Source organism: Dipteris shenzhenensis, chromosome 8 (genome assembly GCF_047967505.1).
Source record: "Dipteris shenzhenensis isolate YYH24624 ecotype China chromosome 8, Dip_SZ_1.0, whole genome shotgun sequence".
Taxonomy (NCBI): domain Eukaryota; kingdom Viridiplantae; phylum Streptophyta; class Polypodiopsida; order Gleicheniales; family Dipteridaceae; genus Dipteris; species Dipteris shenzhenensis.
The window spans coordinates 46,984,435-47,011,172 of NC_141603.1; the positions used below are offsets into that span (position 1 = coordinate 46,984,435).

The window sequence follows — 26,738 nt, forward strand, 5'->3', positions numbered from 1 at the left end:
GGGGGAGTGAACGGATTTGGTGGACTCAGTTGCGCAGGCTCTGCAGGAGTCCAGCCAGATCTGCCAGCTAGCAGCCCTACAGGTTCGTCAGGAGTGGTGGAGTAGAGAGAGAGCTCTTCGGAGGGACCTCGCATCCATTCAGCGACTCCAGCAGGCCTCCCCGGGCTCGGAGGAGCTTCGGATCCAGGCCCTTCGAGCCAGAGCCCTCCTGGAGGAGACACTCCAGCGCCGCTCAGAGTTTTCCTATCACGCCTCTCTCTCCTTCTGGGCCCGGAAGGGTGATCGGATGTGCAGAGAGTTCTTCAGGACGCATGGCCAGAGAGCTGCAGGTGATCAGCTTCGGAGTCTCAGGACAGCGGATGGTCACATCGTTACGGATTCGGGGGAGGTCCTGGGGTTGGCCACTGACTTCTACAGGACCCTCTTCCAGCAGGAGCCGCTTGCCCCTCGTGCTAGTCGTGCCCGTGAGGAGGTGTGGAGGCACATTCTATCCCTGGTCCAGCCTAGCATGCAGGCGATGTTGTTGGCGCCGTTTACCTCGGATGAGATGCTGGAGGCCTTGATGGCTATCGACGGACAGAAATGCCCAGGAGAGGATGGGCTTCCCCGAGCATTCTTCATTTCCTTCTAGGACCAGATCCATCAGCCCCTCCTTGCAGCTCTGCAGGGGATTTTCAGCAGCGGTTTGATGCCAGAGAGCCTCTCTTCGGGACTGATTTGCCTCATCCCGAAGGGAGGAGATAGACAGGAGATCCACCAGTGGCGTCCGATCACTCTCCTTACTACCGCCTACAAAATCCTCGCTAAGATGATCAGTGCCAGAGTTCGGCCTCTACTCCCAGACCTCATCCATGACACTCAGACAGGCTTTGTCCAGGATCGCAGTATCTTGGATAATGTCTTCACCTTTTCAGAGGCGGCGGAGTGGGCTCAGCACAGTGGATCACACCTTGCCATTCTACTTCTCGACTTTGAGAAGGCCTACGATCGCGTGGACTGGGCCTTTTTGGAGGGGACTCTGGAGCGGCTAGGTTTCCCCGCAGGATGGATTCAGGGTATCTCAGCTTTGTACAGGACAGCGTCTAGCAGGGTCATCATTGGAGGCAAGATGGGTGAGCGCTTTAGCCTGGAGAGATCAGTGCGTCAGGGTTGCCCCCTTGCTCCTTACCTGTTTCTTTTCTTCGCCGAGGCCATGACTTACTACCTTCGGGCGAGGTCTACCGGGATCCGGGGGTTCGCCTTCCACTTCGGAAGGACACGGAGCTTCTGGACTCGGAGTACGCAGATGATACAGCCCTTTATGTCCAGGATGATGAGAGGATGCTAGAGAGGGTGCGGATGGCCTTGGAGGTCTTCTGCTCGGCCGCTGGTGCGAAAATCAACTGGAACAAGTTAGTTGGTTTTCTCACAGACCCTAGGGCGTGTTCTCAGTGGGGGCGATTTCTGGGTTTCAGATGGATTCCACGAGGACAGACAGCTAGATACCTTGGCTTCCAGGTTGGCCTAGACATCACGCCAGCTCAGCAGTTTCTCCCGGTGCTAGACTCCATCCGACGGAAGCTGGCTTTCTGGAGTACTGCTAAGCTGTCTCTTGCAGGTCGTGCCCTGGTAGTTAACCAGGTCCTTCTAGCCACGGCTTGGTATGTGGCTTCATGCTGGTGCTTCTCGAGATCCAGCGTGGCACAGCTCAGGAGGTTGGTTCGGAACTTCCTTTGGTCTGGGGAGGATGGTCTTAGAGATACCAGAGCCAGGGTTGCTTGGCAGACAGTCATTCTTCCGCAGGCTGAGGGTGGCTTGGGGGTTATCGATCCAGAGCTTCAGAGTCAGGCCTTGTTAGGCAAGCTTGTCATCCGCGGTTTGACCCCGGGGGGGCAGACGTGGAAGATGTTACTTCAGCAGGGAATAGGCTCTTGTGTCCCGCGCCGAGGTGGAGAGTGGCCACCGTCCCTCAGGTGGATCTTCACTTCTGCCCCGCTCACTCAGCCCCGTTCTCCACTCGTTCGTAGCCTCCTCATGGTTTGGAGGCGGCTTTGTCTCAGTCTCATACAGTCCCAGCCCAGCTGTCAGGAGGAGATCGATCGCCAGCCGCTCGTCTGGAATGGGCAGGTCAGAGACGCCGAGGGCCTTCAGTTGGGGGAGAGATCACATATCAGGTGGGACGGCTGGATGAGGGGGCCAGCCCGGTCCCTTCGAGTTTGGAGGGATACGTACAGACATCTGGAGATGACCGATCTTGCAGTCGCAGCTGGAGGTGCACGTGGAGTCCAGGCGAGACGCACGGAGATTGACGGAGCGATCCCAGCCGCTTGGTTGGCTCCACCTGAGCCTCAGGTCCTCATGCCTGGAGACACCCGTTGGCTGGGACAGTTCACTCCTCGTGGCATCCCACTGGTGGTCGCAGGACGTTTGGATGACTCCTCTATCGCCTTCTTCGCGGTTTCAGGGGATGGACGACTCAGGAGAGAGGATGCGCTCATCGACCCCCTACTCCCGTGGCAGAGGGTTAGGGTCGTAGGCCTTCTGGGGAAGGTCTGGCGTACCGACCCTAGTATCGAGCAGGACCAGTTGCAGCTTTGGCGTCTTTGGCTATGGGAGGGGCGGGCCTTGTCAGAGCTTGAGTGGGACCCAGGAGAGTGGTGGTGGCCAGAGATTGTGACAGGACAGGGGCCGACTTCCTTCTTCGCTTACAGCACGACTCTGGGAAGGCGAGTTCTCGGGAGGATGCAGAGCCGCCCCCCCACCCAGCGACCTAGCTGGTACGCACAGGGTATTTCCAGGTTCTTTTTGCAGGCATTCTAGAAGGCCTTGTGGGAGAGCTGGCGGCCGCGGAAGATCTCATACTTCCTGTGGCTTCTTGCCCACAAAGGTCTTCCAGTGGGGAGCTGGTTGAGGCAGATAGGCCAGGACGGTTGCTGTCAGATTTGCCATGCGGACGAGGAGTCACCAAAACACCGCCTGTGGAGCTGCACGCGCGCCCAGGAAGTGTGGAGGTGGACCTTCGGGCTTCTTACCCGCGCAGCACCAGAGCTAGGAGTGATCACTTGGGGCGCGTTCTGTTGGTGCAGCACCGCACCTGGTCTTCATCACTTGTTCGAGGCATGCCAGCAAGACCCCACCTTCCTTATCACACAGGGGACGTGGGGGCCGCTCGAGGGTATCCCACAGCACCTAGCAGAGGCTGATACAGGAGTTCGGGAGAGGCAGCCAGTCTGGGAGATTATCAGCAGCATTACAGGATGGCACATCTGGACCTCGCGCTGCGCGCAGATCCTCGGTGGCACTTCCTTATCGACTGCCCAGATCATGGTGGAGATTTGGAGTGAGATTATTCATACCCTCAGAGGCCAGTGGGACCAGATTCAGGGAGACTCCCGGGCTGCTGGTCAGGAGAAGCGGAGACGCTTCCTCCAGGCTTGGGACACACAGAGCCTCTTCTTCGAGCAGACTACGCAGGGCCTTCGGTGGCACTACTCACCACCCCGATGGTTGTTCATTCACACTCAGCATATCCCTCCGTGAGAGTACCTTTTAGGGCTGCGTCCGGTTTGTGAACGCAGCCCGTCAGCTATAAGCTGACCTCTTGTATTTTGTTCTCGAAGTAATATAATTAGCACTGTTTTTTCGAAAAAAAAAAAAGTTGTTGCTGTAATTCCTCTATGTCCAGCATAGGGAGGTGCATGGCATTCCCCCAAAATCTTTTTCCTCATCTCCCGGGTGATGCATAGGCAATCATCTTTCATTAAATACCCATCTTTCAGGGAATAGTGACTGGTGGATTGCCCTTCTTGCATTTGCTGTAAAATTTCACCAAAATCAGAATCATGAGCATATTGTTCCCTCATGCCTTCCAGGTCCTGATGATAAGCGATAGTTACATTATTGACCTGGGGTCTTCGGGACAAGGCATCTGCCACTCTGATCCGAATTCCTGGAGTATGGACAATCTGAAAATGATACATTAACAGCATGTTTGACCATTTCATATGCTTCTCGGAAAGCTTGGTCTAAGTCAAAAAGTATCTCAGACTTTGGTGATCTGTTTTGACAGTAAAATCTGCACCCAAAAGATAGTGTTTCCATGTATGGATGGCATGAATTACAGCCAATAACTCTTTCTCATAGATTCCTAAATATCTTTCCGCATCCCGAAGTCGCCTGCTTTCATTGGCTACTACATGACCATTCTGATGCAATGCAGCCCCAACACATTCTCCACAAGCATCGCAATCCACATCAAAAGACTGATAAAGATCCGGAACTACCAGAATAGGCTCTGTAGTCAACTTTTCCTTGAGTGTATTGAATGCTTTCTTCTGTGATAATCCCCATGTGAAGGCTGCATTTTTCTTAGTGAGGTCATGTAATTGAGCTGCGATATCAACAAAATGTCTGATAAACCTTCTGTAGTAAGAACACAAGCCTAAAAAGCTTCGAACTTCATGCACAATTTTCAGCTCTGGCCATTCCTGAATGGCACCGATCTTCGCTGGATCCATTTGTATCCCATTCTTGGATATTATATGCCCCAGATAGTGGATTTCTTCCAGGAAGAATTCACTTTTCTTGCTGTTTGCATAGAGCTGATGATTTCTCAGCTCTTGAAACACTATAGCAAGATGTTCTCTGTGGTCTTCCTCTGTCTTAGAAAAAACTAAGATATCATCAAAGAAAGTACCCGTAAAATACCTGTACTTCCGGAAGATACGATCCATCATTCTATTGAATGTGGCTGGAGCATTTGTCAACCCAAAAGGCATCACTAAGTATTCATACAACCCGAATGTAGTGCGGAATGCTGTCTTGTGCACATCCTGAGGTTGTATCCTCACTTGGTGATAGCCACTCTTCAAGTCTATCCTGCTGAAAACTGAAGCTCCATTTAACTGATCCAGGACATCATCAATACGCGGAATAGGGAATCTATTCTTGATGGTCATTTTGTTCAGTGCGCGATAGTCGACGCACATACGGAATGAACCATCTTTCTTCTGTACTAATAGTACAGGGGAACAAAAAGGAGACGAGCTGGGCTGAATCAATCCTTTGGACAGCAAGTCCTGTACCTGAGCCATAATCTCCTCTCTCTGAGTCGCACTGACTCTATAAGGGGGTCTGTTTGGTGGCTCACTACCAGGCATTAACTCTATCTGATGATCTTTTGGTCTCTTTGGGGGAACTCCCCTGGCAAAACATCAGAAAAACAATCTTTAAAGTTTACCAGAAACTGAAACTTATCTTTGTCTGCATCATTCATTTCAGCATGCATATCATTCTCTTTTTCTTTTACAAAAACCATGTACGCAGAAATTGCAGACTTTATTGCTTTACCGCATGAAACATCAGATACAATGGGGATAGTGTCCCCTTTATTGCTGGCAATTAAACGCTGATTTTTCCCCCTATGCACAAACTCCAGCACTCTTTCAGGAAGAGTCAACTTCACTGCCTTGCGGTGAAACCAAGGCATCCCCAAAACTACATCATAATGTTTCAGTGGAGAAATGAAGAAGTCTTCCTGATCCACATAACTCTGAACATGAAGACGGAGCTTCCCTATCAAGGGAGTAACTGGCACAGGATTCCCACAAAACATTTGATCGGCATCCAAAGCCCTGCCTAACTCTTCCGTCTTTATTCCCAGCCTCAGGGCTAGATCCTCTGATATGAAATTATCAGTAGCCCCTGAATCAAATAAAATTAGCGCTTGCTGGTCTCTAACTTTGTCCCATGATAGCAGCAATTCTCGTTCTTCTGGGTTCAAAGCATGACCCAGTATATCAGGAATTCCCCCCGCCATTGGCTTTTGCGGTCCTCGTGGCTTCTCTGCCTCTTTTCCCTTCGATGTTGAAGGCTTTTCTGGGCACTGGGCAGCCACATGCCCCTCTTTACCGCACCTGAAGCATTTCCCATCTCTACGGAATTCCGCTATCTGTTCAGGGGTAAATAGAGATTTGCCCTTATAAGTCTTTGAAAACTGAGTACCCCTCGGCTTCTGAGGCTGAAACCCTTTCTTTTCAGCCTTGGGGTACTCTTTCTTTTCTGATTTTGTAAAATCAGTTTTCTTTTTATCAGCACGACCTGCATGCACGGATGGCACTGTAGATGGATCTTGTAACGGCACAAGACTCGCTACTGAAGCTGAATGCATAAGATCTTGAATATTCTTTGCCCCCAAAGCATTCACTACTGCCTGAATTCTTGGAGTGAGACCTGCTCTGTACTTCCTCATTTGGGTGCCTTTGGAGATCTTTTTGAACGGTGCAACCTGCAAATAAGCATCCCAGAACTTTTGGTTGTACCCATCCACTGTATCTCCTGCATCCATGTGCAAGCTGTCCCAATCTTGAAGAACATGGTCTCTAAACTGTTTAGGCATGAACTGCTGGTAGAAGGCTTTCTTGAAGCCCTTCCACTTCCTTGGGGCTGACCCATCTGTGGTCAGTGCACTCCACCATGCACTAGCCGTTGCTGTCAAGTGTAAACTGACCATTCTTAATTTGGAGGATTCTGAAAATTTTTCTGTACCGAATGCAACATCAAACTGTCTGATAAACTGCAATGCTTTGTCTGTATGACCATACTGTCCATTGTAGGTCATAAACTTGACAGATTTTCCTCCCTCTTTAAATTCCTTGGTCGCTTTGGAACACTTTCTCTTCCTAGACTTCTCGTGTTTCCTTCTTTTCCTGGATGATTTATCTGATAAGGAAGAAGAAGACACAAAGGTCGAACTCGAGGTAGACGATGATGGACTAGGAGATCGGTGATGATGCCTCGATCTCTTTTTACTATGGGACCGTCTCCTATGAGATCTATGAGATCTCTCTCTCTCAGGCTGTACACGAGAGTGTGCCTCCGGCCTTGGCACGTCATATACTGGATTAGGCATAGCTTCTGCTTGAAACAAATGCTGAGCCCTGGGATCCCTTTTGAGATTTTCCAGCTCTTGTATACGAGTGCGTACCATCTGTTCAAATTCTTGTTGAGTTTGCGGCACATTTCTCTGTCCTGGATGTACATCCCTATCTTGTGAATCCCACTGGATAGGTGATTGATCCATATTCTGAGATCTGCAGATTTCTCACACAGTGAGGGTAACTGATGCACACTACTTTTGCTTTTCCAACAGAAAAAGTACCTCAACAAGAGGTGTTTTGCATTCACAATCTATGCCAGTACTGGCTGTCAGTTCAAGGCATATACCCACACAGTTGCCAAAGCATCAACAATTATATTGCCCTTTTCTGGCTGCTGCAGATGGCTTCAAAAGGCATCTGTTTTTCCCTCTTTTTACTGCTCAAAGGCATGCATACTCTTTTTCTGCAAATCTCTGATTCCTCTGTTTTTCTACTGTTTTTCTGACAGTGAAAGTCTGACAAACAGATGAAAATTACTAGCAGAAACAACCTCTGCAACTGTCTTCTTTTTTTTTTTTTGTAGACAGTAACCAGATAGGTAACCGGTTGGTTACTCTAACCAGACTGACTGGTTCTGGTCTGGTTAGTCTGCAGCTAGACTAACTGGACTGGTTACACCAACCAAACTGATCTGGTTAGTTTGCAACTGAACCAACTAGACTGGTCACAGTCTGGTTACAGTGACCAGACTAGACTGGATGGGTCAGGTAACTGGACCTCTAACCAGTCCACTAACCAAGGTTAGGTTGGATAAACCCAGGGTCTGCCACCTCAGCCACCTGTCTAGCTGGCACTCCAGGTCAGCTACCACATGTCCTGCCACGTCATCTGTTGGACTGGTTGCCACGTCATCTGACACGTGTCCAAATGACACATCAGCAAATATCTGTGCACTGCCACGTCAGCGCCTGTGCCACGTTTACTACCATGTCATCTGCTGACCTGGCTAGATGCCACAGCACGTGTCAGTGTATCTGTGCATAGAGCCACGCCCGCCGCACCTTGGTGACCGTCGATCTGAGCCTTCACGAAGATTTGTTGAAGGTCTTCGTCAACATCTCTGTCAGACAACAGAATAGCACACCGTGCGTTGCCTTCACAAGGTCTTCAAGGATCTCCACGAATTCCTTTGGGCATACCATCCAGCGACCTCCCTGATACTCCTTCGCCAGTTAGGAGGCCAAGAATCACCAGAATCGCTCCCATCTGCGCTTACTCTCCGTCAGAGGCATCACGCAGCCGTCTGCTCATTAATTCATGGTCACGGAACCTTTTACATCGCCATTCACCAGCTGACACCCCCGCCCTTGCCAACCATTCAGTGCCCGCGTAAGAACGTCTCTTTGGGGTCATCAGCACAAGATTGCCTTCCCGATTTCCATTGTTCGTCCTTTTGCATTCACAGGACCCCTTCCTTTGCCGTTCACGATGGCTCATGGAATCTCTCCTTAGCTTCCTTTGGGAATTCCATCACGTAATTACCCAGCAAGACACGACGCTGTTTGGGCTCTTGCCTAAAAGAGGAGTTGCACTTCCGGTAGGCTACCACGACCATTTACAACCCACAATTGCGTCAGCTTAAGCCATAGCTAGTTAGGCCTTTCTGTACTCCATTCACTCACGCCAACTTTCGGGTCTCGAAAATGAAATACTGGATCACGCTACGCCAAAGATGTTTTCCCCGTATAGCTTACGCAATATGTTTAGCCAGACTTGCCGCCGTGTGCATAAACACTCGCATGCTCCTCTTTATTCCAACACTTTGAATCGTCAAAAACTTCAGTAAGTTTTTGAGCCTCGGCTCTGATACCAATAAAACCAAACTGACCGGTGAAAGACAGCTATGGCTTCAATATCACCACTCTTAAACGACGGGATTTATACTCTCAAAAGCTCTCCCTCACTCCCTCTCTCTGGAGATGCACTAGGGCCCAGGACAATTCGTCGGGCTGGACCCCCCCGAAGGTCTTTATTCATCCAAGAAAATCTGTTACAGAAGTTCAGCGTAGAGCTATCTCGTAAATCTCCATCTTACAGAACGTGAATAATCTCTTCTTTTACAAGAGCTTCAAGCTCCATTCAAATTGGCAACATGCCACTTGTCTAAAATCTAGACTAAATCCTATTACAAGCCACTAAGGGCCATTTTGGAGTCTTCAAAGCTCTCGGTCACACGAACCGCCTCCTAGATGCTTGTCAGGCTCCCATTTCGCTTAGGAAAAATAATCCTTCCTAGTACCTGCAACAATTAATTAAAGCGCACCACCATGGTACCCATTAATTGTTAGCGCTTTGCATGCAAATAACACACTGTGGACTAATCCTAGTCACGGTGGGCGTCCCCACTGAACACATGTGCACATCTAAACAAATATATATACAGATAAACATATATATATTCTCTGGTTGACCGGAGTCAACACTCTTGATTATAATTAAAGAGCTTTGACCAAAGGTCAAGGCGCCTTAATTATAGCCAAGTCTCTCTAACCAAAGTTGGCACATCTTGGTTAATCAGGGTTAACCCTCTTGGCGCATGCCAAGTCTTGTTGACCGAAGTCAACACTCTTTGACCGCAGTCAGGTTTACTTGACTGGAGTCAAGTATCTTTGACCGTAGTCAATCCTTTGACCATTAAAATAACTCTTTGACCATAATTAACACATATAATGAAAGGGAGTGAAGGGGGAAGAAGAGCAAGAGAGTGAGAGTGAGAGAGAGAAACACTCAAGTGCGGGTGTGAAAAAATGATGAGCCACACCACCAACTCACTTATGTTTTATTAGGATTAGGTTTACCCTATGACTGTCTTAAGACAATCATAGGTGTCCTATCTTTTAATGAAGGGTTGGCAATGTGCCTTTACCCCAACAACCTCCCACCTAAAGGCCAATGTGCCTAAAGGGGAGAAAAGAATAAAAATTACAGCAATATACAGTAACTGTATACAAGACCATAAAGTAAGAATGGTCTCATCCTAATCCCATGATGTGGCGGCAATGTGCAAACCGCTCTGTAGGCAAGCTCTTAGTGAGCAAATCTGCAGGATTATCATCAGTATGCACTTTCACAAGCTCAAGTCGCTTGTCTTCCAGTACCTCCCTGATGAAATGATATTTCACTTCTATGTGCTTGGTCTTCTGATGAAAGACCGGATTCTTTGCCAACATGATAGCACTCTGACTATCACAATGCAAAACTGGCATATCTCCTGTAATGCCCAAATCTCCCACCAGCCGAGTAAGCCATATTGCTTCCTTGCAGGCCTCAGTGGCTGCAACATATTCAGCTTCTGTGGTTGACAGTGCAACGCATTTCTGCAACCGAGACACCCATGATATAGCACCTCCTGCAAATGTGAAAATATAACCGGTAGTAGACTTCCGGTTATCTGCATTCCCTGCATAGTCTGAATCTGTAAAACCATGCACCAATGCATCTTGCCTACCATAGCATATGCACAAGTCTTTGGTACCCTTGAGATACCTCAAGACACCTTTCACTGCTTCCCAATGCCGCTTGCCTGGATTTGCCATATACCTGCTGATGACTCCCACCGCAAAAGCAATATCCGGACGAGTGGCAACCATGGCATACATCAAAGATCCAACTGCAGATGCATACGGAACCTTGGCCATTTCAGCCTTATTATCATCTGATCTGGGGCTGTCCTTACTGCTGAGTTTTAAATGTGGAGGCAACGGGGTACTAATGGACTTCCCCCCCTCTGCAGTACTTTGTCAATGTACTCTTTCTGTGACAGAAACAAAAGTCCCTTGGACCTGTCACGAGTAATACGCATGCCAAGAATATGATTTGCATCACCCAAGTCTTTCATGTCAAAAGACTTATGCAGTTGTTTCTTCAAAGCACTAATCTCATGCTGAGATTTACTGGCGATAAGCATGTCATCCACATATAGAATGAGTAGCATCAAACTGCCATCCTTTGCCCGTTTGGTGTACAAGCAGTGATCGGTCTCACACCTATGATACCCTTGGGACTGCATGAAGGCATCAAACTTCTTGTACCATTCTCTTGGTGCCTGCTTGAGTCCATACAAGCTCCTTTTGAGCTTACACACAAGCTGCTCTTTCCCTTTAACAGCATATCCCTCTGGCTGACTCATATAGATCTCATCATGGAGATCTCCGTGAAGAAAAGCTGTCTTCACATCCATCTGACATAAATCCATGTCGTCATGAGCAACAAGAGCTAACACTGTTCTCAAAGTAGTCATCTTGACTACAGGGGAAAAAATCTCATCAAAGTCAATGCCCTTCTCCTGCTTAAATCCCTTGGCAACCAATCTGGCCTTATACCTCGGTAAAGCATTTGAATCCACTTTGACTTTGTAAACCCACTTGCATGGCAAAAGTTTTCTGCCTGCAGGTAATTGCACCAAGTCCCATGTATCATTCTAAAGTAGGGAGTCCATTTCTGATTGCATGGCTTTCTCCCACTTCTTTTTCTCTGTTCTTCCCATAGCTTCCTTGAAGCTGGAAGGCTCACCACAATCTGTCAGCATGATAAAATCAGCCACATTATTGGCTCCTGGAACAAACCTGGCAGGAGGCCGTTGTACACGGGAGCTCCTCCTAACAAAATGTTCCGGATTAGGCTGCTGTCCAGCCTGTTCTTCATGCATGACGGGTGGCTGTACCACCATATCTGGCTGTGCTACAGCTCCATCTGCTGGCATATCCAGTGGTGCATCATTGGCAAAATTATCTGGCTGATTTTCAGCCTGTATACCCTCTTGAACAGGGTTATCTGCAGCAGGCTGCTGCTGCATATAAATGGGCATTCTTTGCTGTCCAACATCATCATAAATAACCCTCCTGTATTCCACAGGTTGCACGGGTTCCTTGTGTACACTATCCTCTTTAAAGATGACATCATTGCTGCGTATAATCTTCCGTTTAACGGGATCCCATAACCTGTACCCCATTTCACCTTCGTCACCATAACCCATAAAGATGCATCTGATAGACTTTGGATCCAGTTTGGTGCGTAGTTCTTTGCGTACATGAGCGAAGCACTCGCAGCCAAATACACGTAAGTGCTTATATGAGGGTGGCTTGCCAGACCACACCTCCTCTGGCACTTTCAACTCCAAAGCCTTGTTTGGCGACCTGTTAATAATGTGAACTGCTGTTTGCACGGCTTCTGCCCAAAAGCCATGGGGTAATGCAGCATAAGACAACATACATCGAACCTTTTCCTGAATAGTTCGATTCATCCGCTCACTTGCACCATTTTGAGATGCATTATGAGGGGCTGTGAGTTCCTGTTTGATGCCCTTAGCTTGGCAAAACTGCACAAAAGCATGTGACACATACTCACCCCCATTATCGGATCTGAGGCATTTCAGCCTACGACTTGTCCGATTCTCTACCTGAGCGACAAACTTCTTGAAAGCATCTAAGGCATCTCCCTTATGCTTCAAGAAATAGACCCACACTTTGCGTGTGGCATTATCAATGAAAGTAATAAAATATTTTGCACCCCCTAGTGATAACTGTGGCATCTCACACAGATCAGTGTGCACTAGATCAAGCGGTGCTCTATTCTGGGGAGTTCTCCTCTTATGAGGAGTCACAGAATGCTTGCCAAATATACAATGATCACAGGTAGGCAAATCTGAAAAAGAAAGAGGCGGCAGATAACCCAAACGTGACAGTTCTTGCATTCCTTTAACAGACATGTGTCCCAACCGGCTATGCCACAATGAAACCTTTGGCAGCTCGGTTATGGCAACAACATGATTACCCACACTGGAAACATAAAGAGGGTACAAGGTATCACTCTTAAAACCCTCAGCCAATACAGTCTGGCCATCAGTAATCACCCATTTGGAATCCCCAAATGTGGTGTGGTAACCACTGTCATCCAATAAGCCAGTGCTAATCAGATTTTTCTTGATTTGCGGCACATGGCGAACACCATCAAGCATAAATGACCGTCCATCAGGAAATACTATCTGTATACTGCCAATCCCTGCAATCTGACATGCATAGTTGTTCCCAAGATGAACAACTCCATGAGTACCTGTGTAGGAAGTAAACCACTCCCTATGAGGAGTAACATGAAAAGAAGCACCTGAATCCAAGAGCCAGGTGTGCATGTCATGGCCATCAATAACCAAAGCATGTGCTATTACAGCAGAAGAGCATAAAACATCATGTATGTCACTGTCACTGTCCTCTGCTGCAACATTCACTGCATCCAAGTCATCTGCCTTGGCCTTGCCTTTGCCTTTGCTTCCACTGCCTGCATCCTTTGTTTCAGCCTTCTTGGCTTTCTGATCCCGTATGAACTTGAAGCACTTAGACTTCACATGTCCCTTCTTGCCACAATAAAAGCATTCAATGTCCTTTTTGCCACGGGACTGACTGCGGGATTTGGACTTACTAGCAGATCTCCCCTTCTGCTGAAAACTGCCTCTATCCTGTACCTGCAAAGCATTTGAAGACTTGCTGCCCGCATTATTCTTCCTGCTCATCTCCTCCATAAGGAGAGAGCTCTCTACATCAGCATAAATAAGAGTGACATTCGAGTTTGACAGGGTGGTCTTGAAAGTGTCCCAACTCTCGGGGAGGGTACACAGCAAGAAAGTAGCCTTGAACTCCTCATCAAGGTTCAACCCCTGTGCAATCAGCTGTGTAAAGATGGCATTGAACTCACTCAAGTGTGAGGTCATAGCTGTACCTTCCTTCATGCGAAGATCAACCAGCTTCTTCAGCCAATAAACCTTACTGGCTGAGCTCTTTTGGGCATACAATTCTTCTAGTCTTTGCCATAGACCATATGAGGTCTTTTCAGCCTGAACATTGAACACAAGAGTGTCTGAAATAGTGAGCATGATAGCTGCCCTTGCGGACAAATCAAGCTCTTCCCAGTCATCAGCTGCCATGTCAGATGGCTTTACACCCTTCACCCTTATGGGCTTAGCAATCTTCTTTAACAGAAGTACATTCAAGCACTGTTCTGCCCATAATGCATAGTTGTGTGCTCCTTCCAGTTTCTTTATGTTCAGAATTGAAGAATCACTTCCCCCTGATGCCATATCAGATGAGGAAAGTACCTGACTCCCTGGAAGTAAACAAGAACTGAATAAAAATTCTGATTTCTCAGAAAAACCTGCTCTATTCAAGAGCCAGAAGCACTCTCAATGGTGCTGTTTTTTACTGTCAGGAAAATCTGCAGCAAAACAGTAAATGACACTGCAAATACTGTACCTTCTGACACACTGTACCGTGCTCAAAAAGAGGCATAAAAACAGTAATTTCAGACTGCTGCAGCTGCTCAACAAGTGCTTAACAGTGCATAATCATCTGACAAAGCACAAACACTGCTGTAAACCCTGCTGTACTGTCTGAAAAATATGCTGTACTGTCTGTACTGATCACTTCTCCCACCTCAAATGAGGTATTGCACTGAGTTAATATGCATAAACCACTTGGCAATCACCCAAAAAAAATGACACTTCAGCTTGTCACATAACCTGCAACAGTAAATGGGATAAATCCCAAGCAATCACCCTTATACCAAGGGGAGAAAATGCATCTGAAGATCTCTGTCGGTAACCCAAGTGCTGTCAAACAAAGTCTGGGCAAAAGCCCCTTGATCTGACACCTGAATCAAGTGGAGAACACCTCAACACTGAGGTAGCATGCAATATGAAAATCTCTCTGACAAAATCATCCACCAATGTAATGCATATACTGCCCTGTGTAGAAATGACATACACAGATCCCAACGTACAAACACTCAATGAGGAACCTTTTGAGCACTGTCAACGATGGACAGTTAGGGACCGAGTAAACTCGATGCGCCTTGGCCAAGCGTGGCTCAACTGAGGTTCTCTGAGTGTGGCACAAGAAATGTGACCTGCAAGAAAATGTCACCTCGACACTGCGGAAATCAAGACAAATGTGTGCTCTCTGGCACCACACTGCCTCAAGGCATACAATGCATCACCTTCCGGGCAAAAGCCCTATGATCTGCTCACCTGTAAACTGAGATTCAAACCCAGTAAAAGCATATGTCCTCTTGCAAAATCAAGGCATTACATTCCCAGAACAGAATAACTGTGCAATCAACCACACACTGTGGTTCCTTCACCTCAAGCACGAGATGAATGAAAGTACGTGCTGTACTTTCAAGATAAGACAGTTTTGTGAACTGAAAAATGACCCTGAATCAAGAGGAATGAAGAGCAGAATGATGTTTCAACTCTCTTTCTTCCCCAAACAAAAAATGCCTTTTGTACTTTCGTACTTGCTGTACTTGTACAACAGCCAGATCCAAAGAAAAAAAATTTCTTCGGACACAGATCCCGAAAAACCGAAATAATGTACCTCCCTGCTGCACAAAAATCGAAAAACAGCTCCCTGTACCTGCGCTGTGGAGATCCGTACGGCAATACGACTTCTGTACGGAATCCGTACAACATGTACGGATAACCGTACCTGAGCGCGCGCTGCGTGCTCTGGTTTCGCACAGCCTGATGCTGTGCACAGGCTGCTCTTGCACAGAAGAGCAGCTAGTAGCTGCTGGACAAGGCAAGGGCCTGCGCCAAAACGATGCTCGCGCCCTAGCTTGGAAATGCGCCGCCGCCCTGCGTGCGAAATGCGCCAAGATCTGCTGCGCCGCCGTACCCGCACTCGCGTCCGCGCTGCTCCCGTGCCCACGCCACAGCCCGCGCCCGCTCGAAGTCCGTCCGTACGACTGTACGGATGACGTACGGTCGTACGGCGCTGTCCGTACGTCCGTACGGAAGGGGGTGGGTAGGCTAGGGAGTGAAGGGAATGGCTCTGATAGGGAGTGGAGGGGAATGGCTCTGATACCAGTTGAAAGGGAGTGAAGGGGGAAGAAGAGCAAGAGAGTGAGAGTGAGAGAGAGAAACACTCAAGTGCGGGTGTGAAAAAATGATGAGCCACACCACAAACTCACTTGTGTTTTATTAGGATTAGGTTTACCCTATGACTGTCTTAAGACAGTCATAGGTGTCCTATCTTTTAATGAAGGGTTGGCAATGTGCCTTTACCCCAACATATAAAACTCTTTAATTATGATCAAATAAATGGTCAACTGTACTTTGACTTAGGATATTTACATTGTAGTGACAGAGCCCAACGTGACCGTGACCAATCAGGCTCCCACCATCCACACGTGACAGCCTTGTGATCAGCTAACAGGCTAGGCTGCACTGAGAATCCCGAACCCCAGCTTGGGACCTTCTGCCCTCACCAAGAGCTCTCACGACAAACAAAAAGCACTTGGGCTAACCAGCCCCTCACCAACTGAGTCGCAGCTTGCAAGTGACCGGGTCCAAGATAAGTTGCTCACTCCAAGCCACCAGCTCATATGTGATCTGTTCTAGCACACATCACTAGTTCACGCAACGTGCGCTTACCACAGGCCACCAGCCCATCGAATTCTGTACCAGCTCTCTCCAACAACCCATCACCAGGGAAAGAAGCCCTCCGTGGGCAGCCAAGCATTCGCGACGTCAAGCCAAGGTCCTGTGAAGCCTTCATACATACATCCGCTTCAGCCCGTGCCATATCTCTTCTTCCTCGCCCGTTGGCCAGCCGCCTTCCTTTTCCTTCGTAATTCTTCTTGGGAGCTTCCATGGGCAACCTTACCAAATTTGTTTGCATGGGCATGCCACGTGGCAGCCCACGTTTTCAATTGCCCCTTGCCCCCTCTATGGGGTCCATTCCAATGTCCCAACCCTGGATCCTTGGGGCTTTTTACCCCCCACTTTGGACCAACCACCATTTTTACCCCCTGGGCATTAATTGCTACGGGTTCTAGCACACCAAGCAACCCATGACCTTGCTCCTTGATTTCCCAAGGTCTTGCCCGCATGCAGGCCAACATGCATGCGCCAAAAATCACACCCTCGTGACATACCCCTCTCTTGAAACATGGCAAGCAAGCCACGTCGATTGCGTCTGAAATACATGTGAATATATCATCATAAAAGCAGCATAGCATATATGATTGTTCTGAACCTAGGATAGCAATCCATATACATTGCGGAAACCATCTCATAGACTAGCTGGGGTGGGGCAAACACATGGTATGCACGTACGTCCACATAGTTTGCCAAACACCGGATTCAGATGGAGAGGCTCCCCCCCTTTCAGTATAATTTGGATGCACCCCCTAAGTCAATCCCGCATATGAGATTAACTGTATCATACGGTTAGATCTTCTCCAGCTCCACACGTCTCGCGCTTGGGGGGGAGATCAAGAGCTCCCCACCAAGACATAGTTCTACTGTGACAATTTCTTGCAGATCTCAGAGGAGGGATTCATCGTCAAACCCCTATATCTCGAGGACAGAAAAGTCTCACATGCACTGAGATCTCCATTGAGAAGATGCAGGTTTCATCCCATCAACTGAGGATTGAGACAGGGAGAGCAGCACGTATACCTAGAGAGCAACGGACCTGCACGCTATGCACACTGGGAGTAATTGAGACAGAGGAACACTTTCTTTGCATCTGGCCAGCCTACTACGAGATCCGAGGACTATACCACTGCCTCTATCAGGATGGAAGTAGCTTCAGCCCACTATCACGGTTGATCCATTTCCATGACCAGGCCTGCATTGGGCTCTACCTGCTTGAGATGCACCAACATAGGGAGACCTTGCTACGACAAATCAAAGAGTAGGAGGAGGCGATCATACCACAAAATGCAGAGGTTGACCACAGACAACGGCACGCCATTGATTTTTATGCATTCGAGTCAGCTCCAAGACACAGTGGGGCGGAGAAGGAGGAGCTAGCTGCTATGTGGGCAATCTGGATTACCGAGAGAGGATTGCAGAGGCCACCCACAACACGGAGAGCGCCCAGATTCACTCGATTGAGGTTCACCCTATCACAGCTTTCATCATAGGGGACCACCCGAGATGAGGAACGGGTTCAGAGATCGAGGAGATCACGCCCTCGCCCCCGACGCCACGATATGAGAGACTCAGGTTCGAGACATTTTCACCACAGTGCCGGGCTTCGGTTTCTAAGTTTCCAGTTCCAGTTCCAATTCTCAGCCTGCTCCAGATAGCAGATAGCACATGATATGATATGATATGATATTTTTGTTTTTGCTTGAGCCATTGAGCTCTCTTTATTTCAGCACAGTACTCAGCAAAGGGTCTTAGCGCACCCTTTGCCTCAGCCCCTTGTGGCTTGTATGAATTTCTCTCTTTGGTGTCACTTTGTCCCACAGGCCCGCGAGGCCTTCTGTGGACGTTAATATATATTTCTTTCTTTCTCGGGAGGACAAACTTGATGGCGCCAAATACTCTTTATGGAGTTTAATGGTAAAGACTAGTGAATGGGGATGAACGTGTCCCACAAATGCCGCACGTAATGTGCAACCAACATAGGGTACGCATAGCGGAAGACTAATAGAATCGCCCAAGAGCTCACACAGCATGTGGTGTGGGTGGAATCACAAACTTCCTTAAAATGTGCTTCACATAGATGTGCAGAACAGCAAATAGACAATGCTCAGAAGAGATATAGGACCAACAAAATATTTCCGTCCAATGGACACAATACAACAAAGAGCCAAAGTCCCGTCCTTTGTCCTCACAAAAAGAGGTTGTCCTACCTCCAAGACACTCCTAGATCCCTAAGTCCGTGTGCTCCCTGATGAGCGTATGTAGACCTTAGTCTTTGTGTCTGATCTCTCCACCTTGCTGCCTGGGTGTACAGCCTAGGTGTGCAGCTTCCAGTGAGCTATGTCTGCAGCTCCTCATCCTTCTTTGTCATCTTGGAAGTGGGCCAAAGGATGCTGAACTGCTGCTCCAAACTACTACTCGAATGGCTGCTCCAGAGATATTGCCCCAACGGGCTGGTGGCCAACTATTTGCACCGACCAGCAGGCCCTTGAAGGCCGACTCCCTACCCCAAAATAAACGACCCATGAGGGTCTATTGGTCGACCCAGCAGCCCCCCCCCCCCCCCCCCCCGGGCGATCTTTTTTAGGTGCCTCTAGGCCCTTTAACCGACCTGCCTGGCCAACTTTGAACTTTGCCTCCCCACCGACCTGAGGGGATATATATAGTATAGATGGGCCTTTGGCCCTTCTGCCCACTTGCTAGCCTAGTTGGCTGGCTCCAACCAGCCCTCCTTCTGACCAATGTTCTCCTTGCCTTGTTAATAGTTCTGTTGCAGGCCATAAGCGCGCCCACAATCCATGCCACAAGTGCGCCTTTGCCTTGATACAATCCCGCCTTTGTTTGCTGTGACGTGTTACCCATGTGGCAACCCCCTCTCCCTCTGTTCTCTAGGCGGATCTTGCCCTAGGTCTCCCTCCTCATTTGGGGGCTTACAGCTCAGCCCAATGCCAACTCATCGATGAGGTTGCTCCAATAGTTCCCATGATGAAACCCTCTGGAACAATCTGGTGTCGATTCTGATTCATGGCTTTTCAAACAGTGGCTCCTGCTTCTCCAGGTCCAGTCCTCTACAAAAACAAACCATCCTGGTACACCAGACGGCACCACCACCTTCAGTCATGTTCCCGCCTTCAAACTCGAGCAATCCAAATGGCACCATCTTCCAGGTGTCCCTCTCATAATGAGTGAGCGACTTGGAGTCTTATAGGCACCATGCTCTCAAGGTCTGTTTCAACCCATCCTTCCTTTGGCAAGGTCCACAACAAAAGAACCATCTTGAGAAATGAAATCCCAAGAATATCTCCTAATAACTTGGACATGAGCTCTCACTAAGTTCTCAAGCAAGTACTCTTATGGCTTCAGTACACCATGTCCATAATCACCTTCCAACAATCAACTTCCAAGATTTGAAGAAGCACCCACACTACCCCTTCTACCTTCCAAGAAGGCACATTCCTTCTAATCTCGCATTTCCTTAGACACATGAAGAGAAGATTCTCTCCACAAGATGTTATAAAGGCTCAAATTAATAAAATCAAGTACATACCAGAACGTCGTCCTGCCTATGTGCTTGCTCTGAAAGCAAACCATGTACCTCATGAAGGCACATACCAATGACCAATGTAATCATGTAATGCCCCCTTTTATCCATCTGAACTTGAAATCCTACTCTCCATGGAATCCACCCTCATGTTAGTATCGACAACCATGCACCTGGAAGAGTCCAAGCACTCCTTGCTGTCCTTCACCTTAACAAAGGTCTCTCACACCCCGTTGGCCCACATGTCAATATCACGCATCTGCACTATGACTTCTAGGTCTGCATATGTGACCTCAGTAACACACAAAAGGGGGCTGAACCGCTGCTCCAAACTGCTCCTCAAATGGCTGCTCCAGAGATATCATATGAGGCCCCAACGGGGCCCTTTTATAGGGGCTGGTAGCCCCCTAACTCCCTGCCCCAAAATAGCCGACCCATGAGGGTCTACTGGCCCACCCAGCAGCCCCCCATGGGCGCTCTTTTCTAGGCGCCTCTGTGCCCTGTAGCCGACCTGCCTGGCCAACTTGAACTCTGCCTCCCAATACCGACCTGTGGGGATATATATAGCTGGGCCTTTGGTCCTTCATTCCATGCAGGGGCCCAGCCCCTTGGTCTGCCCATTTGCTGGCCTGGTTGGCTGGCTCCAACCAGCCCTCCTTCTGGCCGACACTGCTGCTGTTCTCCCTGACTTTTCCTGGGTCTGTTGCAGGCCATAAGCCTGCCCACAATCCATGCCACAAGTGCGCCTTTGCCCTGAGACAATCCCGTCTTGTTTGCTGTGAGGTGCAGCACTGTCCATTTGGCATCCCCCTCTCCCTCTTTTCTCTAGGGAGATCTTGCCCTATGTCTCCCTCCCCCATGCTCTCCTCATTTGGGGGCTTATATATGGGGAGGTGACCTTTCCAACATAATGCGCTAATCCTGGTTGAGCATACAGGCTGCAGTAGTGGCTGGACCGACACATGCAGCAGTTTCAATCATCACAGCTAATCTGAGAAGATCATATGCCCCCATGATTCCCAGGCTCTTGCCTTGATCTCTTTGGCAAACAAAAGGTTTATCATTCCACACATCAGGTCCTGCAGGACGTCGTTGCGCAACTTGCACTAAGAATTAGACAAGAGTTTCATTTGTCACGGAGCTTGAGAATCTGAATAAGAATGAGAGTGCCAGTACGTCAAAGCATCTCACCGAGATCCAAGAAATTGCAGACATTACCGGAGTCCAGACAAGTTTCCACGAGTCTCTCATATTTTCTCTGCAGCCTCTTCAGTTTGAGGAGCTTGTGGATCTCAATAGGTCCATCTATTTTTCTCATTGCTCTTTTGCACAGGGACCATAGTACACAGCCTCGGGCATTAAGGGTCTTGTGGATGATCTTTTACCAGCTATTGTCAGTTAGGCTGCTGTTCAGACAGTGTCCATTGTGTTTCTGGGTTACCAGCAACCACTTGTACTATTCCCATAGTTTATTACCCAGAAATCTTTGATTGTATTTGAAGTTTTAGCAGTAAACAAGCAGTCATCTAGAATAGGAATCAGCACTACTTCAAGCGGCCATCTAACAAGGAAAAGGATGATCGAAGCAAAGCAAAAAAAAAGGGAAGATGCTATTAGTATAGAATAGCAAGGTCACTCATATCAGTGAAGAGACTGGAAAAAGAAAAGAAGAACGAAGTTGGAATGTCAGTGTCAGTTTCTCAAGCTTGAGATGCTTCAGTAAATTATGCGGTTGAAGAGTGGTCCTTTCTAATTTGCAATTTTTTTTTGGGCAATGCAATTATGATCCCAATGGATCGTGTTTTAAAAACATGTTGTGTGCGTCATGTCATCTAAAGTGCCCACACAATTAAAAGAAAATTCAAGCACAAAATAATAAAAGACAAGCTTAATATTTAGGATTTTAGAAACTTCGGTATTGTTCTCGGGCTTGGGTGCTGTAACAGTGTCATACAATATGTTACATACAGCTCATGACAATGCAATTATGTCGTTAGCTCTTGGAAGGTGAAATGAGAAGTCTAAATGTCTCAACTCAACATGCATGTGCAATGTCTTGTTTCTTCCTATCCTTGCCCTTACTACGGCAGTTATCATGAAAGCTACTAAATGCCTTTTACTTGATAGGATGCAACCAAGTATACACTCATAAATAGCTATTTTCTTTTGGTTTTGCTAATGTGCCTAAAACTTACACTTGCAATCATTAACCATCTCCGCAATGACATGGCAAGCCTCAAACTTTTCACACAAGGAATATGATGCCATGAAATGACCTTCAAAACAGCTCACAATGTCACAAATGACCACATTTACAACAAAATACAGACGAAGGAAACAAAGTATAAGAATAAAGCATAAAATACTCTGCAAATTTCAATTCCAGATTGTTAATATAGGGTACCTGTACAAAGTGCTCGAAAATTTTCTGCTGTTTTTGGGACAGCTTCTCCAAATAAACCAACCACAACCCTTCCTGCTGGCTCCCCTCCAATCTCTATATCAAAATAGCATTTTGTTGTGACCTTTGCTTGTGTAGCCACCCCCTATGAAGAAGATTGCTAATTAGGATACCCCACTAAAAGCAAATCCATCGATGGCTTTTAAACATTACTCCAAAAACATAGAGCCAAATGTGCAATGTGCATGTATCTATCTTAAAACGCATACTAAGGACAAGACCTGTATGAAAAGCTCCAAGCTACGTTCAAACTCTGCCATTCAAACACTTAAGGAGTTCACTGGTACAACTAGTTAACATGTGGGGACTGAGCCTTCATTGGGGCTACCAGAGAGGGTTTGCTTGTATTTGTTGACTTTGAGCACTTTTGAGTGCATGTAAATGTGCTATAATCCACTTCTTGAATGAAGAATCAAGAGAACAAGTAGGAAGGACAACAAGTTAGTTACAACATCCTTTTTGTAGCATCGTAGCAAAAAAAAACCTAATAAGAATCAATTTGAGAAGACTACTAAAAATCTATCTCGGATGAGGCATATACCAGAATATAAGATAAGATAGCATGTATTTATGTGTGTGTGTTCACACTCTCTTTTCATCAAGCCAAGAGATAGTTTTGTTTGGGTTTGCATTGCAGGTCTATTTGGCGCATTCTCACCACCATGATGCAACCTATTCAGCCTGTCCCCCACTCCTTACTCTTCCTCTAGTGGAATGGAACTTTGATCGTGGACTTCTGAATTATTCCCCTTTCTCATTTGTAGATCTTTCTACCAAGAAAGCTTATGATATTTTTCACTTCCACAGCCGTGGATTCAAGAGCATGGGAACCATTTTGGCATCTTGACAAATCTCTTGTTTGGTGGAGGTTTTGTCTAAGGCATCTGGACCATTAAACTCCCTCTCAGGCAGTAGGTTTTCTACGGCGCTGATTGGTAGGCGCATTACCGATGGGCGCTTCAAGCGTACAGCTTCTTCGACCTGCCCTTCCTGTTCACATCGGCGGACGAAGACAGTCCTCCATATGCTCGTGATTTCCTTCACAAACAAGGAGCTTATCTTCGTGCTCGTTTTCCTAGGATTTCTTTGGGCAATTGGTTTTGGTTGCTTGGTAGATATGCCTCTACACAAGACTAGGTCTAGTTCTTCTGTTGGTGTGACTTGTGAGAGAGGAGAGTGAGAGAGCAAGAGAGCTGAACGTAACATTGCAATAGATGAAGTGAAGTAGTACAACAACAGGGAAAGGTTTTGTCTAAGTGACAAAACCTTATCCTTCACTAACCGTAGCTACTGAACTAACTGTGGTTAGGGGAAAAAATGCCCCTAACCTACTTATTACATTACATTGGTCACTGCTAGAATATATTAATAATTCTAACACCCCCTGCAGTGCCAATGTCATGTACAAGGAAATGATCAATCACCAAAAGGAAATAAGTTCAAGGCACTGCGAAATGCCTCAAACTTTTCACGTGGAAGTGCTTTGGTGAAGATGTCTGCAACATTGTCATGTGTTGACACATAGATCATACTGATCTCTCCTGCATGCAACTTCTCTATGACATAGTGATAGTGAACCTCAATGTGCTTCATGCAAGCATGAAACACAAGATTCTTTGCCACTGCTATAGCACTCTGACTATCAATGAGAATCAGAAAAGACAATGTTCACTCAAAATGAGTCCAAAATTGCCTGCAACAGTCCCAAAATGCTTTTACACTGCCAAATTGCATCCGAATGCCAAAAGCCCCAATTTCTTCAAGGAAATTGCATCCAAAAGAGGGCAAATTGCCTGAAAGCCCCAAAAATGCAAGAAATTGCTGTGTAAAGCAAAAATCCCCAAATTTTTGCAAGAAATTGCAACTCAAAAGGGGCAAATTGACTGAAAGCCCCAATTTGCAATTTATCTGCAAAAGGAGTAAATTCTACTGCCAATGTGCTCAAATGGGACTCAAACTGAGTCCAAAAAGCCTGCAAAGCTCCCAAATTGCTCTTCTTCTGCAACATTGTAATCCAATTGCAAAAGCCCCAACTTCTTGCCAAAAATTGCAACCAGAAGAGGGCAGATTGACTAAAAGCCCCAACTGTTGCAAAAATTGCAATGCAAGTCCAAAATCCCCAGACTCTTGACAAATCTGCAATTTGGCTGCAATACTTGTCCAAGAATGTACAAAAGCCCCAGATTTTTGTCCCAAAGACTGCAATGTGCCTGCTAAATATTACTTGCTGCAAAAATAGAAGTACCTACACCGTGTGTCTGCTGGTGGCTGTACGGACAGCAGCGCAGTACGGATGTACGGACTAACTGCCTGCAATTGGAACGGGAGTGGCCTGCGCAACTTTGTACGGATGTGCAGACATCCTTCCTGCGTAGTACAGGCACGTATGGACGATAGTACGTCGAACAGCTTTGAAGCTGTGTACTACCAAGCAGCCAACAGGCTGTGCGTACAGCCAAATGGCTCACAGCACGGACGAGCAGTAGGTACGGACAATCGGCGCAAAACTGTACGGAGATACCTGTACGGAGCAGGTGGTACGGCGGGTGTACGACGAATGTACGGCCAGCAAACTCCAACTCCGTACAGCGTACGGAAGTTGTACGGCTGTTCACTGGCGTTGTACGACAGTCTGTGCAGGACTGTACAGACAGTCAACACAGGTACGGATGGCAAGTACGGATTGGTGCATAAGTACCGTACAGATTGTACGGACAATCAACGCAGGTACGGACTGCTGCTGTACGGAGGTACGGATGGCAGATTGGCACTGGGTGTAACGGGCTGGTAGCCAGGGGCTAGGCCGGAAGCGAGGAGCAAGGTCTTGCTGCTCTGATACCAAATGTGAGAGAGCAAGAGAGCTGAACGTAACATTGCAATAGATGAAGTGAAGTAGTACAACAACAGGGAAAGGTTTTGTCTAAGTGACAAAACCTGTGAAGCTCATGACTGTACACATTGTGTATGATGGACTCGAGCTCCTGCGAGCTTCCCTCCCCCCCCACCGCTAGCTCTACCTCCCCTCCCTAGCTCCCCCCCTCGCCGCGACCGCCCCCTGCCTCTCCGCCCTCGCCCCCCGCCCGCCCTCCCCCTCACCCGCCGCGTCTCCATCGCCGCCCTCGCCTCTCCATCTCGCCTCTCCCTCGCCTCTCCACCTCGCCTCTCCATCGCCGCCCCCCTCGCCTCCACTCCCCCCCCCCTTCCCTCGTCTCACCCCACCCCCCCCTCGCTTCACCTCACCCCCCCCTCTCCGCTCCGCCTCTCCCGCCCGACCCCCTCACTTCACTCGCCCCCCATTCCGCTCCCCCCGCCCCCCGCGCCTCCGCCCGACCCCCCTCGCTTCACCCGCCCCATTCCGCCCCCCTCCGCCTCCATTCCGCTCCCCCGCCCCCCGCTTCACCCCTCCGCCCCCGCCACACCACCCCCCCGCCCTTCCGCGCCCCCCGCCTTCCCCGCACCCCGCACCCTTCACCCCGCCCCCGTCCCGACCCCCCCGCCCCCTCACTTCACCTCGCCCGCCCTTCCGCTCCACTCCTCCACCCCGCCTCCACCCTCCGCCTCCGCAACCGTCCTCTCCACACCCAGGCTCCACCCTCCCGCTTCGCCCCCCCTTTTTTGGGTGGCAGCCTGTTCCTCATCGGAAGCTTGCAATTAGTCTTGGGGGTATGGCGGCCCCCTGCCCGGATCCGGAGGCCCAGTCGGACCCTCCCTCTCCAGATGCCTACCGCGTTATCCTGACAGAGCAACAATCATCTCGTGTTCAGGAGGTTGCCATTGACTTTGCCCGTACCTCTGTTTACGGTAGAGTCATTGGACACTCTCCCTCCAGATCAGCCATCAAGGACTGGCTCCAGTCCACTCTCCTGCTAGAGGATGGCCATATTGAGGAGGTGGCCCTTATGGGAAGGGGCATCTTCTGGCTCAAACTCTCCAATGAGAAAGCTGCGAGCAACCTGATTGCCGGTTCCCCCACATCGGTGGATGGAAAGATTATCATGATAGTCCCGTGGTACCGTGGATTCAGCGCAGCAGATTTTGATGTTCGGTTCCGTATACCTCGCCACCCAGTGACACTAGTTTTTCCAGGTCTTGCTGCTGAGCTGCGGCCGATTGTCAGGGACTTGGGCTCCCACTTTGGCTGGGTTATGCACGACACTTTCGCCGACGCGGTGACCACGGCAGGAGCCCCCCGAGTCCGTGTGGCTGTAGCAGATCCTGCGACTCTCCCTGCAGTGATCGAGATTGTGACAGATGCCAGCAGCATCACCCAGAGCATGATAGTCACCGAACAGCCAGGTCAGTGCCTGAGGTGCCACGGCTTTGGGCACTTGGCGACTGCTTGTCCACGCTTCGCCAGCTCATCTCGACCCCCCCGCCCCCGCCCCCTCCGCC

The 26,738-nt window shown here is 48.5% G+C and overlaps 1 protein-coding gene across 1 annotated transcript in view; it reads right to left on the reverse strand.

The window, feature by feature from the left end:
* LOC147899597 (uncharacterized) overlaps window positions 1-26,738 on the reverse strand; it is a 74,255-nt gene that overhangs the window by 40,042 nt on the left and 7,475 nt on the right. The window contains exon 3 of the mRNA XM_087378686.1: window positions 22,290-22,431. Coding sequence (XP_087234812.1) covers window positions 22,290-22,431 — 142 coding nt within the window. The remainder of the gene's footprint in view (window positions 1-22,289; window positions 22,432-26,738) is intronic.